General features: G+C 43.3%; 1 protein-coding gene across 1 annotated transcript in view; it reads right to left on the reverse strand.

Annotated features, from left to right (window-relative positions):
• Positions 1–9,701, reverse strand: part of LOC126454888 (transcription factor collier) — a 628,901-nt gene extending 619,200 nt beyond the window's left edge. The window contains exon 1 of the mRNA XM_050091135.1: positions 9,142–9,701. Within this exon, the coding sequence (XP_049947092.1) occupies positions 9,142–9,701 (560 nt within the window). The remainder of the gene's footprint in view (positions 1–9,141) is intronic.
• Positions 9,702–18,461: the final 8,760 nt, after the last annotated feature.

The following is an 18,461-nucleotide window of genomic DNA, read 5'->3' on the forward strand; positions in this document are numbered from 1 at the left end:
CTATTATTATGCTAAAGATACTATTGTTTACTGACAGTGAGACATCTATTCTTACGTAACCAGCATATATATCTGTCTATTACACAATATAGTTTTTATTGGCGTGGTGGAACTATCACTGACCAAATACTTCTGAAGTAGTTTGTTTGCTCATGTTTTTATATAAAGCATTAACTAGTCTACATATTGTTCAAAATATCTTCCCTCTGCTTCTTCTATTCCAGGCAAAAAACTATTACAATGAAACGAATCCAAGTTTTCTCACTTCTGGGTAGGACATATTTAACAGCAAGTTACAATTAACCAAGTTCAATGATTCTCACTCAGTAGCCGGACGCAGTTAGAGAACAACGAATTGTACTTTTCAGTAGTTATTTTATGACCTTTTATCACAATATTCCCACTTACAACTTGTTTCCTTAAAAAGACGATTGTGCGAAACGTTTTATTTATTGCATTTGCAAAATACTGCTACAATTGGATATTAACCATACGTTTCTATCTGTACTGATGGAAGATGACGCTACATTCTATTGCATTTCACAGCTGCCATTACTAGCACGACATTTGAAATTTCACGATAATCATCAGCGATGATTAAGTTCCGCATCTACAGTTACCTGCTTCTGTGCCACATGATTGGCTATAAGGGACTCAATGTTGAATGTACGAAATATTTCTAATGCTTCACAAAATATGTAATGGACGGATAAGAAGAGCGAGTAGCCGAAAATTTCGAGGGTGTTCCTCCGTCATTTGCAACTTGCTCTTCGTACAGGTAAAAAGAAAACGGTAATAACATTGTGATCACAAAAACCATTAATCCCAATGTCCATCGTAATATAAGGTGCACCTGGAGTTAGAGTGTCATGTGCCGTGTGAGACAGTAAAACGTTTTATTACAGTTATTTACCTTCCCAAAACGGGCTTTAAGGCTCAGCCAACCGGTCCACGGCGAGGCGAAATTCTAGGAACACTGGAGTAAGGAGGTCTTGCTATTGCCATTTGGCAAGTTGTCGTGTGGAAATCTGAAGAGGCGAAGAAGAGTGAAGCAACCGTGTGTTGCGTCTGCGAACATCACAACAAGACATTCATTATGTAAGCAACTCATCTTTTCGACACACAGTTTAAGAAAGATGATATAGAACTGAATATCGAATGAAATAAAAAGATACTTGCTTTTACAGTATATAACTGCTGTTGACTGAACTAAGCACCTGATAATGGGCGCGGGAGTGATCAACTTGGAGGCTGACCCACGCAAAAACTGTGCCACGCTCTCGCCTCGACGCACAATGGTCCCTGTGTTCTTTTTCTTCAACTGTTGACATGCTATTACGTTTGGTGCTTATTTCAGCTCTAGATATCAGTTGCCAGTAACACCTACTTCAGTAGCTATGACCTTTTCTTTACGTTATCGACCTCTCGTAAATGGCAGGTTGTCCTTCATCCGGAATGTATCTACTGTGCTGGCACTGACAGCTCCGGCCTGGAACCAGACACATTTCGAAACTCTCAAAAACACTCCAGTCCATGCTTTGCGGCTTTTCTTCTTACGCCACAATTTTAGGCTTCAAAACAAGATTATTTATCTATATTACACACATGTGCTGATGCAACGGCTTAGTTTTAGGGCAGAACACTGAGAAAGGTTTCAGACTTTCTTGTTTGCCTATTTTATGCAAGTTTATTCTACCGTATCATGTTGCTTCTCAAATCTTGTGAACCAGATAGCTGGGAATGCTACCAAGACTAAATGCTAATTGTTCTTCCATGCACTTCTGCAATTTTTCCTACTGAGTAGAGGCTTGTTACGTATTCCAGACGAACTATTGTTATCCTTAGTAATGAAAGGGAGAGAGGCGAACGAAGAAATGGCAACTGTCCGGACGTCCGGTAGTAGCTCTGGGCGTACGTTTGTCGCTCAGAGCACACGCATCTACGTAGTACACGTATCTGCCTACGCTGATATTAGTATTAGAAATAGGAAATACAAAAAATGGTTTAAAATTAAGTGTAAATGTTGTGTAATTTGAATTAAAAAGTAAGAAAGCATTATGTACCTCTTTAGGTAATACGAAAATATATTATGCTCGAGCCGCGCGGGATTAGCCGAGCGGTCTAGGGCGCTGCAGTCATGGACTGTGCGGCTGGTCTCGGCGGAGGTTCGAGTCCTCCGTCGGGCATGGGTGTGTGTGTTTGTCGTTAGGATAATTTAGGTTAAGTAGTGTGTAAGCTTAGGAACTGATGACCATAGCACTTAAGTCCGATAAGATTTCACACACATTTGAACATTTTATTATGCTTTATTGTGGCAAATTACAGAGTAGTCTCATATATTCAAATGCCTGTTTTGTTTTCTATTATTTAGGACGGATCATCTTGATGTACTGACACAGAAATAAATATGTATAAATGTTACTCTCTGTTATTTGGAACCGCCGATAAAATTAAATAGCACATTCCTTGTAGCAGAGAGAAAATTACTGCAATACAAGGCTGTTCACTAGATTAACTTGGTTATCGCTACGTGTTTCGGTCGCTTTTTCCTTGGCTGTGCATCAGTATCCTCACAGTCTTGCATCATTATTTACTGAGCTGGCTGCGTGACTTACTGAATATGAAGGTAACTATACTCTGTGGTACATACTGCCACAGTGCAGCCGAAAGGACTAGAATAGACGTAACACCATCTTGCGATTATGGAGTGGTTGATGAAATGTAAAAAATAATATTTCAACAGCCGTTATTTGTATAGCTTTCTATTTGGCAATAAATTTTGACTCGTCAATCGAGTCATCTTCAGGCCCTGTAGCACGGACAACAAAAAAAGCACCCAGTGATACACGTATATGATAGGGAACCAAATTTGTGCCCCGTTACCAAAGAAGACTTGACAAGGAATGTGTGCTCTCCACACATGTAACAACATGTAAAGGGCACACATTACTCGTGAAGTCTTCTACGGTAACCAGGCACAAATATTGGCCCCCTGTGACATACATGTGCAGTGTAGATGCGTTTTGTCGTTCAAGGCTCTGAGCACTATGGGACTTAACTACTGTGGTCATCAGTCCCCTAGAACTTAGAACTACTTAAACCTAACTAACCTAAGGACATCACACACATCCATGCCCGGGGCAGGATTCGAACCTGCGACCGTAGCGGTCGCGCGTTTCCAGACTGTAGCGCCTAGAACCGCACGGCCACACCGGCCGGCTGTCGTTCAGGGTACAGAGCCTGAAGATGACTATTGATGACTACATCTAGTAGCTTAAATAAAAGTGACTAAAATGTCTGGCTCTTCAAACCTTAAGAGAAATGGCGCAACAAAGAGACAAGTGATAATGTCGCTGGTGACATGTCGAAACGTATCGCTCCAATGTTACGGAAAAAGTGAAAGCTTGGTTGTAATTTGACGCTAGTTAAAAAAACTGTGTTGGATCTGAAATAATTTCCATTGTGTTCCGTAGAGAGAGAGAGAAAAAAAAACTTTTTGTGCAAAAGGAAGGCCGACTTACATTCCTTACGCAGACTCGGCTAAGGCGGGAAGCCGTTACAATGGAGAAAATTTTAGAGTATTACTTGTACTACGACTTTTCAGAAGCCTGTTCCGGAAACCTACATTCCTGACCTTACCTTCTGTAAAAGCAGAGCGATGAACTTTACAGAATTTGAGAGTAAGTACAGCTCTATAAAATAAGACGCTATAGTTGTAAGTCAAAATCCTATCCACGTATGTACTTCGTCCAGACGCTTCTTTTGGATAATTAGAGAAAGGTTATAACCTCGTCTCTTTATAAATGGAAGAATTGACTGGAGCATCGGAAAGGTGTTTGTAGCGCTGTAAGTGGCTGTGTACTAGGCTGATGCTGGAGTCCAGTGTCGTGCAAGCATCGTGCGCATCGTGCCAGGGGAAGGCCGGGATAGGGAACAGCAGGCCGCGACCGCAGCGCACAAATTCTGTTAAGTGCAAACTAATTTGTGTCGTTGGCCGCCAGGTATCTGACGGAGCATACTTGACACACTTGAGGGATTATTAATTATGTTTTCAGCGGGCGCAGGTGCATGTAATTTGGTCGTCCCGGGCGCGCCGTGCATTATGCAGCAGATCAAACACGCCGGCTCCTTTCCGTGCAGCCAACCGGGACAGTAAACACGGCGCAGCTCAAACAGCGCCGCCGCCTGTCTTTCCTGTTTACAGACGGCCGCACTTCTCACGCCGGCGCGGGCCGGGGCGCGCGACCACCTCCACAGGGTTCCCTCCACGGTTTTCAGCCGCAATTTTAGGTGTGCGGAACGTCGACAATTCGCCGTACGCTGGCGGAGTAGTTGGCACTGGTTTCATTAAATTACTGTTTACTTCATTAAACTATCGTTAAACGCTTTTTTTGTTGTTGTCCAGCTGCGATTTCACACTGACGAGGAGACTGTTGCGCCAGTTCACAACTATTTGAGTGAGTGAAACGTCAAGTCATAGAGAGAGATAATGGCATGAAAAAATAGCCTATGATGGCAGAACATAATGATGCGCCACCATCAACCACCTTGTTATATCTTCTGCTACCCAGGAGAAAAAAAATATTCAAATGTGTGTGAATTCTTATGGGACTTAACTACTAAGGTCATCAGTCCCTAAGCTTACACACTACTTGACCTAAATTATCCTAAGGACAAACACACACACCCATGCCCGAGGGAGGACTAGAACCTCCGCCGGGACCTACCCAGGAGAAACTTTACGTTCACTCGATGTGACTTTAGAATTTCTTCAAGAACAATCTCTATATTTATAAAGGAAAAACAGTATGAAGAAAGATTCTCCGAGAATACCATGTTGCCCGTCGGAATATTATTTAATGAATAATAACCGATATTAATACACTATCGCACTATAAAGCAGTTATGTACTATTTATATGTTTCTGGTTTTATTCTAGTTGTCAGTTAATTTATTACAATAACATCAAACTACGTAAATCCTGAGATAAGGAGAATTGTTAGTATAAAAGAAAAGGTCGTGAAAAAAACGTTGCAGTATGCGTATTGACGCTCTGCACAACTACGTTTTTTTTTTTTAAAAAAAAAAAAATACAGATAGCGGGCATATTCCACTGAGACTGCTACATCACCTGCTTGATTTACAGGTATCGTTCGGCTGTACACCTATATAATACATATGTTTTTCACGTAGCGCAAGACAACTCAAGTAGGCGTTTCTTGATGCTTCACTTAATACGTTGGTATTCTCTGACGGCTGTCGCGCCACGTAAATGATGTACTGAAACGTAGGCTCATGTAACAAAATGTAAGATACTCCTACAATACGGTTTATTCCAGCTCAAAAGTATATAAAACAACTTGCCAGTTTTTTTTGTCAACTAGGCCTATGTACAACAAACGTGCCATTTTACGTGGTCGCATTAAAAACACGCTATGTTTCTCCTATCAGTAACATGTTACCAACTGTTTTACTTCAACCCCTGCTACTCTTTTCAGTTCAAAACAGTGTGTTGCCAGTTCTTAAAATTACACCCGTACTGATCGTTGTCTACGAACTATTGAGACAGAAGTACAGGCCGCCCGGTGTGGCCGCGCGGTTCTGGGCGCTTCAGTCTGGAACTGCGTGACCGCTACGGTCGCTGGTTCGAATCCTGCCTCGGGCATGGATGTGTGTGATGTCCTTAGGTTAGTTAGGTTTAAGTAGTTCTAAGTTCTAGGGGACTGATGACCACAGATGTTAAGTCCCTTAGTGCTCCGAGCAAAAACAAAAACAAACAGAAGTACAAGGAAAATTATTGACTGTCAGTTTTCTTGCTGTTCAGAGAAGAAAGTCTATGCACAGAAGATTTTCGTCACACCAAATGCCGGACACGCGAGGAGCTGTCGCTGGACCACTTTTTATGCAACAGAAGATCAGAATAGTATTGTTGCCGTCTCAAAAACTTGCTCCAAACAAGCTGACGGCTTTGAAGTTCTTAACAGAATGAAAAACCACAATGTAAACAGTGACTACGACTTCTCTCGTGTTCCGTTAAGAAGGCTCGAGGTATCCTAACACGTCAAAATCTAAATATTTACGCACACATTTTTGGTAGCTAGCAGTCTGCTCTCTATTAGTGTCGCCAATACATTCATCTTTTTAGGGGCAATTGTATACGAGTTTTGCTATTTTGGGAGCAAAATAACTGATGATGGTCGAAGTCGAGAGATTATAAAATGTAGACTGGCTGTGGCAAGGAAAGCGTTTCTGAAGAAGAGAAATTTGTTAACAACGAGTATAGACTCAGGTGTCAGGAAGTCTTTCCTGAAAGTACTTGTGTGGACTGTAGCCATGTTTGAAAGTGAACCTTGGGCGATAAACAGTTTAGACAAGAAGAGAATAGAAGCTTTCGAAATGTGATGTCACAGAAGAATGCTGAAGATTAAATGGGTAGATCACGTAACTAATGAGGAGGTACTGAATAGAACTGGGGAGAAGATGAATTTGTGACACAAATTGACCAGAAGAAGGGATCGGTTGGTAGGACACATTCTAAAGCATCAAGGGATCACCAATTTAGTACTGGAGGGAAGCATGGAGGGCAAAAATCGTAGAGGGAGACCAAGAGATGAATCCACTAAGCAGATTCAGAAGGATGTAGGTTGCGGTAGTTATTCGGAGCTGAAGAGGCTTGCACACGAGAGAGTAGCATGGAGAGCTGCATCAAACTAGTCTCTGGACTGAAGATCACAACAACAACAACTATCTTTTTGGTAGCTAACAATCTGCTCTCTATTAGTGTCGTGAATAAATTCATCGTTTTAACGGCAATTATTTGAGATTTGTATGAGAAAAATGTTGTAATTAACATAAATGATAATGACTGTGAGAAATACTAGTAATATGCGAAGTAAATACGCACAGTAATTCGAAAAATAGCTTGCGATGCACAATCTTAACAAAGGAACACGTCTGTTATGAGCAGATACAGCTGTTGGCACTTTTCTGAGACAGGAAAATACTGGGAAGACTGTCCAATGCAAGCTGCATGTGCAGCGTCAGAAAAGAGGCAGTAACAGCGTGGATGAGCGTAACTGAAGACCGGAATGCAATGCGAAGTATAGAACGGTCCACATCAAGCGTTTATCAGTCGGCTCATGTGACCTGTTAGCACGTAGTGAGATAACGAAAGTAACACCGAAATGACAACTGGAGGACGATTCCCAGCCAGCAGTGATGCAAGAGCATTGCATAGCATCGATAAGAAGCTACCGTCCCGATTCAAAACACGGTACTGCTGTTAGTCAAACGCGAAGTTGTAATCGATAAAAGGAAATAACACTAAACGTTACGTACAAAATTACTCTAGATATAAAGTCAAATGTTTTAAATGGAAAATCTTTTGTTATTCATTGAGTCTGAGCGACTTGTGTATTAGGCGGTAAAATCCCGTTTTGTAACGACTGCAGACAATAATTCCATAGACAAGATGTTACTTTGCGAACAAACTGTTTGGACAGTGACGTAATTGTGTAGCTTTATGAGGAGAACATTGCAAATTTTACAGAACATCCCAACAATACTCCACTTACAACAGCAGTAGCCCTGCTTCATGAGGACGTCTGCAATGTGTGCACGTCTGCAGTGCAAGGTATTAGCAAAGACATCGTATTAACGTGACATAATAAGCGACGTAATTATTGATTAATATTTGCGACTTAACTGATCTGAATGAAAAAACAAAGCCCAATTATACTATTGAAGATGGTGAGTAATACGTGGATTGGCTGCTGAAAGGCACCGAAACAAGAGTTTTCACAGAACACTTATAGACGTACTAGTGGATGTTTTTGGCGTATCTGTGTATGTACGGCTAGGTGAAATCTTACAATAAAGGCGTTAGTGCAGTCGGATTTGTCAAGTTTCTGCAGACAAAGGTATTGGATTCGTCGTCTCTAATTCCATTTGGTAATAGATGGCGTGTTAGAATTCAGACAACAGTCCGATATGCAGTAATTATTGTTGTAAATTAAGGTAAGGTGGACGTCGGAGAACATGGTAGCAAATGCAAACTGTTGTGATGTATATGGATAACAAGAGAAGCTCTGAGGCAATGACCGTTGACACGGAATGGAAATGAGTTAAGTGTCAGTTGCTGTCGATTAGGAAAGCAGAAGGTACAGCGAGAATCGTAAGGCAGAGATTAGTGGGCACGAGGGAGTGGGAGCAGGTAGGCTCGGCCACGTGCGGCGGCACGTGCGCGTGTTTACCGGCGCGGCGCGGCCACGTGGGCACCTGGCACGCCCCCGCACCGCGGTCTCCCCCACCCTGCCCCCCCAACCCATTCATTTACGGCAGCGACAATGTGCGAGCTGTCGACTGCCCACCTCTCGCCTCCGCTGACGGGTCGCAGGCTGAGATCGCACTGCCGGAAACGACGATAACAGACGGCCGATCATCCCTCTGGCTACGTCGCCAAGCAAATAACGCATGGAAGACGCACCTTATTGGATTGGTGGTCCACTCAGGAACATAAGCAGTGCATGCCTAACAATGAAGACGGCGTTTTATTAAAAACAATTATGAGTATAACTGATAAAAACGTATCTGGAACCTTTGGGAGACGGGTGGCTGTCTTTGCTACGTCTACAGTTCCTAGTAGCATCTTCTTTCGTATAATTGATCCGAAACAACACAGACCCAGTAAGTGAATGACATAAGCACCGCGCGTTGTAATTCGCACGAAGAAAATCCTTATAACGAGATATTTAGTTTCTTTTGTAACACATCGACGACAAAGGTGTAGCGTGTTAACATCAAACGTTATCATTCCCCATGTCAGTGGAGTCGGTACATCGATTTTCATCCGTATACCAAACAAAAACAATCACCAATTGGTGGTAACAAGGCAGTAGCTCCGTTGATAGAGGTCCACATTAAAAGATGCGCAACACTGAAGACACTTTTAACGACATTCAAAACTAAGCAATCAGAAAAGAAAGAAGTATGTGGAACTGCGAACGAGTGGCTCACCTGTTTCACAAATAGGTATCAGCAACGTCGTATTAAGACAATTAGGCGTTTTCACAATTTGTAAACGTATTTTCGACGAAGACGAGCAGGAGAAATCTTTATACTCGGAGCGATGCTGCGAAATACCTGCTCTGGTCGACGGGCGGCTGCAGCGCCCAGGAGCGCGCGGCGGGCAGCGGCTCCTCCTTGAGCGTGGCCTGCCCGCGGTGGTGGTGGTGGTGATGGTGGTGCAGGCCGGCGGCCACGTCCTGGTGGTGGTGATGCAGCCCGAAGACGAGCCCCGGCGCGGGCGGGCCCGGCCCCGCCGCCGGCCCGCGGCCGCCCACGCCGCCTCCCGCGCCAGCGCCGGGCGGGCCGTACAGCTTGCGCCCCCAGACGGGGTCGAGCTCGACGGGCGCGGGCGCGGCTAGCCCCAGCCCGGGCCACGGAGACGCCGCCGTCGTGACGCCGACGCTAACGCTGGCTGCCACCGTGATCTGGTCTCGCGCACACGTCCGCCGGCCGTCGCGCGCGCGGAGGAACAAGCCGGCGCCGCGCCGCGCCGCTCCGCGCCCGCCCGCACCGCGGCCCGCCCCCACCGGCCGCTCCCCGGGGCGGACCGACACGCCCCCGCCGGCCGCGCGCGCCAATCGCCTGCCACGCGCCGGCCAATGGGGGCCGCGCCCGGTCCCGCCCCGGGCTGCCATACATTAGCATCTGCTTGCTCCCCGCCGGCTGCCGCTGGCGGGCTCTGGCGGCAAACGCGCGCCCCACGCGGGGAGCAGCCGCAGCTTCGCCACTCGGCGCCCCGAGGCGCGCGCTCCCGCACTGCACGGCTGCGTGCGTTCCTGCTGCGCGTTTCACCTGTCCGCGTCGCACAGTTGCTTCTCGCCGAATTTCATACGATGACCAGTTTCGCAATCACACAACACTTTGGAACTCGTATAATTTACTACGAAAACTATTTCATTGCGTCTCCCGTTCTATGACCCACATATCGTCCACGCTCATTGCCTCGAAATTAGTAAATAACGATAATCCGCGCGGTCAAGTTTATAATGTGCGTCTATATATGAACTGTCGAATAGAAACAAATGGAGAGACACTGACAGACACACAAATTTTTCAAACGTACTCAATCTAAATTTCGAGTTTTCTAAAATTTCTCCACCGGAATTTAAACACAAGTGCTGTAACGATGGTAAAGACACCCCAAGTACATGCTCAATGCCATATTATTTAATTTATTTATTGCTTTATTAAGGATGACCAGGCAGTATTTTACATCAGGCGAGTACCTGCACACACCACACTCAAGGTTTGTACGTGTTTGTGGTTCAGTTACAGACAACTGAGATACTACGTTGAGAGGAAAATTATAATTACCATCAAAAATTAGTAGTAAATAATAATAATAATAGCAGACTTTAAGCGAGACAGTAACATTAATTACTTTAGTGCTTTCGAGCCCAAGGTTAATATTATCTGAAAGGGAAGGCACAAAATTTCAGGGTTATACAAAATTGATTTCGCTACTCGGTTTTCGATTTACAAGGTCCTAATCAAATATTAACTTATTATCATCGTCAAAAAGGTACCTAACTGTTGAACAACATTGCAAAAGATATTACACATGCAGGGATGTAAACACGGAATAAATATCTTCTTTGTCATTGGCATTGTAATGTCATTCAAAATGTTAAACTTAAGCAGGGTGTGTGTGTGAATATGAGATGAAAGAGAACATCATTATTAAATAATTCAACAGAAAAGTGTCAAAGATATATCTGCTCTTCTATTGAGTGTAATTATTTGATAATGATGTTCCGCTCTTGCAGTTATCTTTATACTCACGCATTCACATACAGAGTTAATTTCTGGTTTATTCACTTTGTTGTTTAATTACAACATCTTAATTTACGTTAACATTACACTGTCAAAGATGATATTTATCCTGTATTCTCATCACTTTTTACATAGAATATCTTTTGCAGCGTTGTTCACCAATTTGACGACGATACTCAGTTAAAATTTCATGAGACACCGAAGATGGAAAGGAGACTGATATTTTGAGGAACATGGATCCAAAGTCGGGTTCCTGACACAAAAAGTGATTTCGAGATGTATGTGTCATGTAGTCGCACATAGAGCGGTTTGCTACGTTCAGAACGAGTATTTTTGGTGTTCACTTTCTAATCATTTACTGTATCATGCTAATTTGTGATTCAGATTTTGAAAGGATTTTATCTTCAGTTGTAGTGAGTGTACTACTTCCTTCACAGTTATGAAGGAATTTAGAAATTTCTGCAATATGTTTATTGAGCTGTAATTCTGTTTTTGTGTCTCACGTTTGTTCATTTCAGCCGTCTGGTAAGTAGATCCCCTCAGTCACAAATATTAGAGACATCCAATGTCCACTGCAGCCAGTCCGAGTCCCGAGGTAAGATTTACGCTCATGGCACCCTTCGCGCGATGGTGGAAGATCACTGGGACCCAGTGCGACGTACAAATATCAAAGTACGTGGTTGCCGAGATTCTCCAGGCAGTCGTTCGTTCTGTGTGGCACTAATGCGTAATAGCCGTTGTATCTGAAAAACCATCTTCGTGCCATGGAAATGGGTGCACTTTGTTGGACAATGGGAATTTCAGTACCAGCAACACTATCCACCAAAGATTTGGTATGTCTCCCATGGTGCAAGACCGAAGAGAAGTACCTCCTACAATAGTCATAACCGCTTCAAATCTGAAACAGCTGACAGGTGACCACGTAGACCACACAAGCAGACATGGAAGAGAATCATTAAAGAATTTACATGTTGGACGTGAATTCAAATGCATGTCAATAAGACCAGTCGCTGACTATGAGTTCCTGGGATAATACTCGGACAACCCGTTTTCAGTCGTTGTAACCAGTAAAGTAGAGGTTCTGGAAAGCTTTCATTCAGCTCAGTGGTGAAACAAACAACAAAGCTGAGGTAAATCAAAGTTGCTGTTTTGTATGTTTCTTGTCAGACTACTTACTGAAAAAGGTAAAGGATTCTTTCGTGTATGAGATGGAGGACTAAATCATTCGTTTCTAGAAGTTGTATGCTTTTAGTGAACCTTTATCTGAAGTTTGTCTTTCGAATTATTCATACGTTATGTGTCTAAATTCGCATAATGAGATGAAGGTGCTTGGGTTGTTAGGGAACAAAAGCAGGTGAAGTTACGATTAACGCCTCGTCATCATCTAGGCTGCTAGAGTCTTCCCCTTTACTGTTTTCATTAATCACAACACGACTGTCTGGTTTACTTTAGTACTACGGACTACATACAGTGCTTGTCTCAATGTTCAATGGCCTCTCGAGCTGGCCAGTCAGATAGGAAACTACCATCAGTTTAGAACAATCGATGAAATTTTATCCAAGTAAACCCTAAAGCATGTCCAGCATCATTTTCGAAATATTCAGACGGGCTTTATCGTAGATAAATATTGTACATTTCAGTGCATCCCACACCATTTACATTTCAATATTCTCCCTACATCAGTGGGAAAGAGGAGTTGTTTAAAAGCGTGATTTCAGTTTGGAAACATGAAAAGATTAAGAATGCGTTTGTATCAACAGCTTCAAACTCCAACGAGAGTGTCTTACCTTTCATGAAGATAAACGACTTCCAGCTACGGAGACCTCGCGCTAGAAGCAAAACTTTCAACAAAGTGTACTCAACTGAACCACTTTCATTTGATCGTCGCTGTCAATTCCCGTGAGAGACTTTTTATGATTATCAATTTGCTTCACAACATATAACTGATGGTTCAAATGGCTCTGAGCACTGTGGGACTTAACATTTGAGGTCATCAGTCCCCTAGAACGTAGAACTACTTACACCTAACTAACCTAAGGACATCACACATCCATGCCCGATGCAGGATTCGAACCTGCGACCGTAGCGGTCGCGCGGTTCTGGACTGAAGCGCCTAGAATCGCTCGGCCACCAAGGTCGGCCATACAACTGAGACACGCTTGAGGTTTTTTTGTTACGTAATATCCGAAACATACCCTAATATCATCATTAGTATGCGTTGTGAAGTTCTGGTAATCCCAAAAAGCAACAGTAAATATTTGGAAAAAAAAAGTCCTACACACTATCAAACGGCTTTTCTCAGTGTACATAATGCGTAGGTGGTTCATGGTAATAGTCTAGAACGCGTCCGCAATAGTTAACACCAATAATTTGTTTGACGTGTTACGGTGGACATTGACGAATATGGAGAGATAGCGAAGAATTATTGGTTTTAGGGTGACCGCCTGTGCGGTCTTAGAATTCGGTGTTTAAGCGACAACATTGAATGCGGTATTTAAGCGGCAACATTGCTGAAGCCGATACATTGGATCTGTGCACCGGAGCGGCAAACGATCACAGATGTTTGCACGCAGACAACTTTTAAACACGCAACTCAGCAGGCTGAAAGCTTCAGTCTGTGAACACTTTCGTCCCACTTCTACGAAATCAAATACATTGATTTTTGAGCAGTGTTAACTTCTGGATAGCGTTAATCGTGGGTTATATTTAACTTTAGTTACTAGTAGCCGTCACTGGAATTATTATGTAAGAGCATCTTGAATAATAAAAACGGAAAGTTTGTTCGTTAAATATGAAACAGGAAAGTCTTTGACTTTTACGACGCAACAGAACAGTAAGAATGTATGATGTACATATTTTAGATATGACTATGATGACATTTTATACTTTCTAATGGACGTGAACATACATCGCGTGACCGGTGCTTGAAATCAGTACTTAAAAGTTCATTTCTTTACCAGCAGTATTTAGATATTGTCTCCTCTGTAGTGGTAAAATTCTACAGCTATTGCGTGAATAAATGAATATGTAATAGATACTGGTTAATGTGATAAGGCAACGTTTTAAAATAATATTTTTCAGTGGATTTCAAATGTTTGCAGTTAACAATCTGTTACAAGCAGTGGTATTTTCTTTCCGCTATTCCCGCTTGCCGCCGCCAAGTTACTTCCTTGCACCATTCTCCCACACTGGTTAGCTGTATTTGGTGTCATGTTATTGATCTCAACAAAAGAGCTATGGACGAGTAAATGCACCATCGTCCGCCTTGCACTTTTGCGGGGTAGTGTGAAAAAATTTTCTGCCAGATTCGCTCATGTGAAAAGCAATCTCAGCTGTAGTTGGGGTAGTCTCCACGAAACCCGAGTTTATGTCTCGTGATTTTGGCGTTTTCTCTTCGTTTAAAGCTCTCGCGTCAGATGGAAACAAAACGAATTTCTTTAGGTGGGAGCTATCAAATGAATTAAATACATTCACATAATCACGGAAGACTAAAATATGTTACTAGTTTCAGTTTCCCGATTTTATTTTATTTTATTTTCGTCAGTATTCAAACGTTAATCGACTTGCACTGAAGTTATTGCTGTTTGCCAAGAAATTTGGCTTTTATTAATCTTTTGCTCAGAGGCAGTCACTTTATTTGAAACAGAGTGCTTCATTCCACACTATTGTCTAGTTTCAACTGTTCGCACAATTTCAAGTGTAGATTTTCATTTTCTGACCTGTTTGGCATTATTCCGTAATACAGAACAAAACATGAAATAATGCAGTAGTGGTACCCCAAGAAAACTGACATCCCGAAAACCACACTGAAAAGCTTAATACCAGGTAGATCAGTATGAATCTGGACATACAAACGTGGAATTTAAGCCGAATTATGCATTTAGTACAGTTTACGAAACTGCTATGCTCTTGGAATATTTTCTGATGTGTTCTTTCTTTTATGACGTAATGTAAGATCTCTTAATGGTATATACGTATGAACATACGCAAATGTTCACTTGCAGATGACCAAGCAGGCAAGTTTGGTCAATAGTATTGAATAAAATATTTTTATTTTCAAATATGATGACAGCTTCGCCAGGATTTTAAAGTCTGTCTTCGGTGAAACGCAATGTTTTTCGATGACAAGACTTTTTGAACACTTGGCTGTTACCTCATCTAGGCTTGACGTTATTTCATAATTAGTGTTGTTTACGTCTTAAATTTACAGAATTCTATTTTTTGGTAAATTATAAACTGGCAGCACACTGTCTTTTATCGTTGCAAGTCCCCATATGGTTTTATATTTATTCCTAAAGTAGAATAAAATTACCAGTTGTACTGTTTCTTAGCTTCACGGATAACCTTGTTAATTTTTATGCAGTTTGAAATAGTAATTAAATAACATACTGTTCTTTGTTCTGGTCTGTACAAGCAACTGTTTTTTTTTTCCAAGAAATTTACATTCCTTCTTACTAGATATTTGCAGTGCTGGAAAATGGATTGGAAATGCTGCATAACAGTATCCAACAGTATGAATACAAAAAACTCTATGTTACATTCACTAAACAGCAAAATATTAAGGTGTTTTGAGCCTATGAAGTCTAGTTTTGAAATCAGTATTAAGCCAAGAACTGCTTCCTTATTTTGGTTTACTTATCTGAATAGGATGTGATAAAGTAATTGGCGTAAGTGCAGTAACTCCGTGTGTCCCCTCTGAACAACATGCCACTGTGCTTTCCATGGTCACCTGATGCCTCAGTACGCACGCAATTGCATTCAAAAATGCCACGAAATGCGAATGAGAAGAGCAAACACAGAGCACGGGCTTCTCACGTCATCATAGGTGTGCAGGCGCATTAACACCTGTTGTCTGGCGCTCTCTGGTACCTGCTCGAACGAATTTATAATTTCGTGGAGCGGTGTGGCCGGCCCGGGTGGCCGAGCGGTTCTAGGCGCTACAGTCTGAAACCGCGCGACCGCTACGGTCGCAGGTTCGAATCCTGCCTCGGGCATGGATGTGTGTGATGTCCTTAGGTTAGTTAGGTTTAAGTAGTTCTAAGTTCTAGGGGACTGATGACCTCAGATGTTAAGTCCCATAGTGCTCGGAGCCATTTGGACCATTTTTTTGGAGCGGTGTGGAGCTGGTGAACTCGAGAAGCTACCTGCAGATCTCGTAGGGGTAAGGCGGCAAGTTATGGACCCTCTGGCGCCGAGTGGTATTTTAAAGATCCTGCGTGATCAACTAGGTTACCTTTCCGGCAAGAAAAGCCTACAGAGCATTCGAAAGTGAGTTCCCTTGCGCCGTTATGAAATTCACCTTAGGCATTTTACTGCTTTTCTCGGTGAGTGTGGTGGATTATTGAGCGTATAGCGTGCTTCTTCGGTACAAAGAGTGTAAGTAGGCTGTTTAGGTTTTTTTATTGGTAACGCCACCTCTGTATGAAAATCACTGGCTGTGCTGTGTGCAGTCTGTGGCTGCTTTGCATTGTTGTAATACTCGCCATTGTAGTGTTAGGCAGCTGGTTGTGAACAGCGCATAGCGTTGCGCAGTTGGAGGTGAGCCGCCAGCAGTGGTGGATGTGGAGTTTTGAAATTTGTCATGAACTGCTATATTTATATATGATGATATCAAGGTAAATACATTGTTTGTTCTCTATTAATATCTTTCATTTGCTAACTATCCCTATCAGTAGTTAGTGCCTTCCATAGTTTGAATCTTTTATTTAGCTGGCAGTAGTGGCGCTCGCTGTATTGCAGTAGCTTGAGCAGCGAAGATTTTTGTGAGGTAAGTGATTTGTGAAAGGTATAGTTTGATGTTAGTCAGGGCCATTCTTTTGTAGGGAATTTTGAAAGTCAGATTGCGTTGCGCTAACAAAATATTGTGTGTCAGTTTAAGCACAGTCATGTATAATTGTTCAAAGCGGACGTTTCAAGAGGCTTCACATGAGAGCGTGGAGCCATTAGCTAGTTGGAGGTGGTTTTGGATAAAACTGACGACCTTGGCTAGGGTTAATTTGTGCAAATACGTCTCATTTGCTTCCTTGCAAATCTGAGAGTGATGTTCGTGTGTAACGCCTACCCTACTGAGTTTGCACTACACTGCCGGGGAAATATTAAAAAAAAAAATAGTACACTTGGAAAGACGACGTCGGTTCTGATTCAATGACGCCATATTATTCCTGGAGGGTAGTAGATGTACCGATAAAGCGCCAGCTGTGTCTACCCTGTAATAGAGAATGCTCAGTGTGGTGAAAAGGCGTGATGCATGCAGGCAACCATGCCACAGAGACGCACTCGTGCTTCCCACAGCCAACTCAGCAAGTTTGTCAGGGGTCAAATTGTGGCCTTCCGAGTGGCTTGGTGGTCCTATCGGAGAACTGCCACATAAGTTGGACACGCTGCGTCAGTTGTGCAACAATATTGGTATCAGTGGTCACGTGAACATTCTCACACCTGTAGATGAGGTTCTGGACGTCCACATAGCATCGACGCCCGCCCAGATCGTCTTATTGTAAGGGTAGGAGTGGCAGATTGTACAGTTGCCACAGTACAGGTAAGAGGGCTTGTGAGCCCAGACGTGTCAATACGAACTATTGCGAACCGGTTATTAGCAGTGAGACTACGGGGACACACGGCTCTAGCCCAAATTCCACTCAAGCCACAGCATCCACGTGCACGACTCGACTGGTGGCGTTACTGTATCACTTGGAAGATGGCGTGCAGTGGTCTTCAGCGATAAAAGCAGATTTTGCCCGTACGCAAGTGATTGTTTGGGCGTACGACGTTGACCTGGTGAGCGCTGTTTAGTAGAGTGCATTAGTTGCAGATATACTGGCCCCACCCCAGGCCTTAGTGGTCCGGGGTGTGATAAGCTACATCTCTCGTTCACCTTTGGTGTTTGTGGAGGGGGCGCTAACCAGCGCTCGGTACGTGCAGAATGTTTGTTGCTAGACCCGTCCTTTTGCCGTTCTTGCTACAGGAAGGTGATGTATTGTTCCAACGGGATAATGTTCGTCCACACACTGCCTGTGAAACTCATCGTGTTATGCAAGACGTGAAGTAACTTCCCTAGCCAGCACGATCGATTTCCGGACTTGTCTCCAATCGAGATCGTGTGGGATGTTCAAAATGGTTCAAATGGCTCTGAGCACTATGGGACTTAACATCTATGGTCATCAGTCCCCTAGAACTTAAAACTACTTAAACCTAACTAACCTAAGGACAGCACACAACACCCAGCCATCACGAGGCAGAGAAAATCCCTGACCTCGCCGGGAATCGAACCCGGGAACCCGGGCGTGGGAAGCGAGAACGCTACCGCACGACCACGAGATGCGGGCATGTGGGATGTGATGGGACGCGAACTGACTCGTGCGACTCGTCAGACAAAAATTCTTACAGAACTACGTGAACAGTTCGAGCAGGCGTGGCGTAACATATCTCAGTACAGTATTCGCCATCTGTGCAATCGACTGGATGCTGGAGCCAGTGCTTGCATTGCCGTCCGCGGGCCTACATGATGTAATAATACGAGTGTTTCAGCATAGTCGCTACCTGTTACCTCAGAACCGCTTGTGCTGCTGATCTGTAAATGTAATCGTTTCATGTACTCCGTGTGCACTGTTGCAACAATAAATCTT

The sequence above is a fragment of the Schistocerca serialis genome, chromosome 1 (assembly GCF_023864345.2).
Source record: "Schistocerca serialis cubense isolate TAMUIC-IGC-003099 chromosome 1, iqSchSeri2.2, whole genome shotgun sequence".
Lineage (NCBI taxonomy): Eukaryota > Metazoa > Arthropoda > Insecta > Orthoptera > Acrididae > Schistocerca > Schistocerca serialis.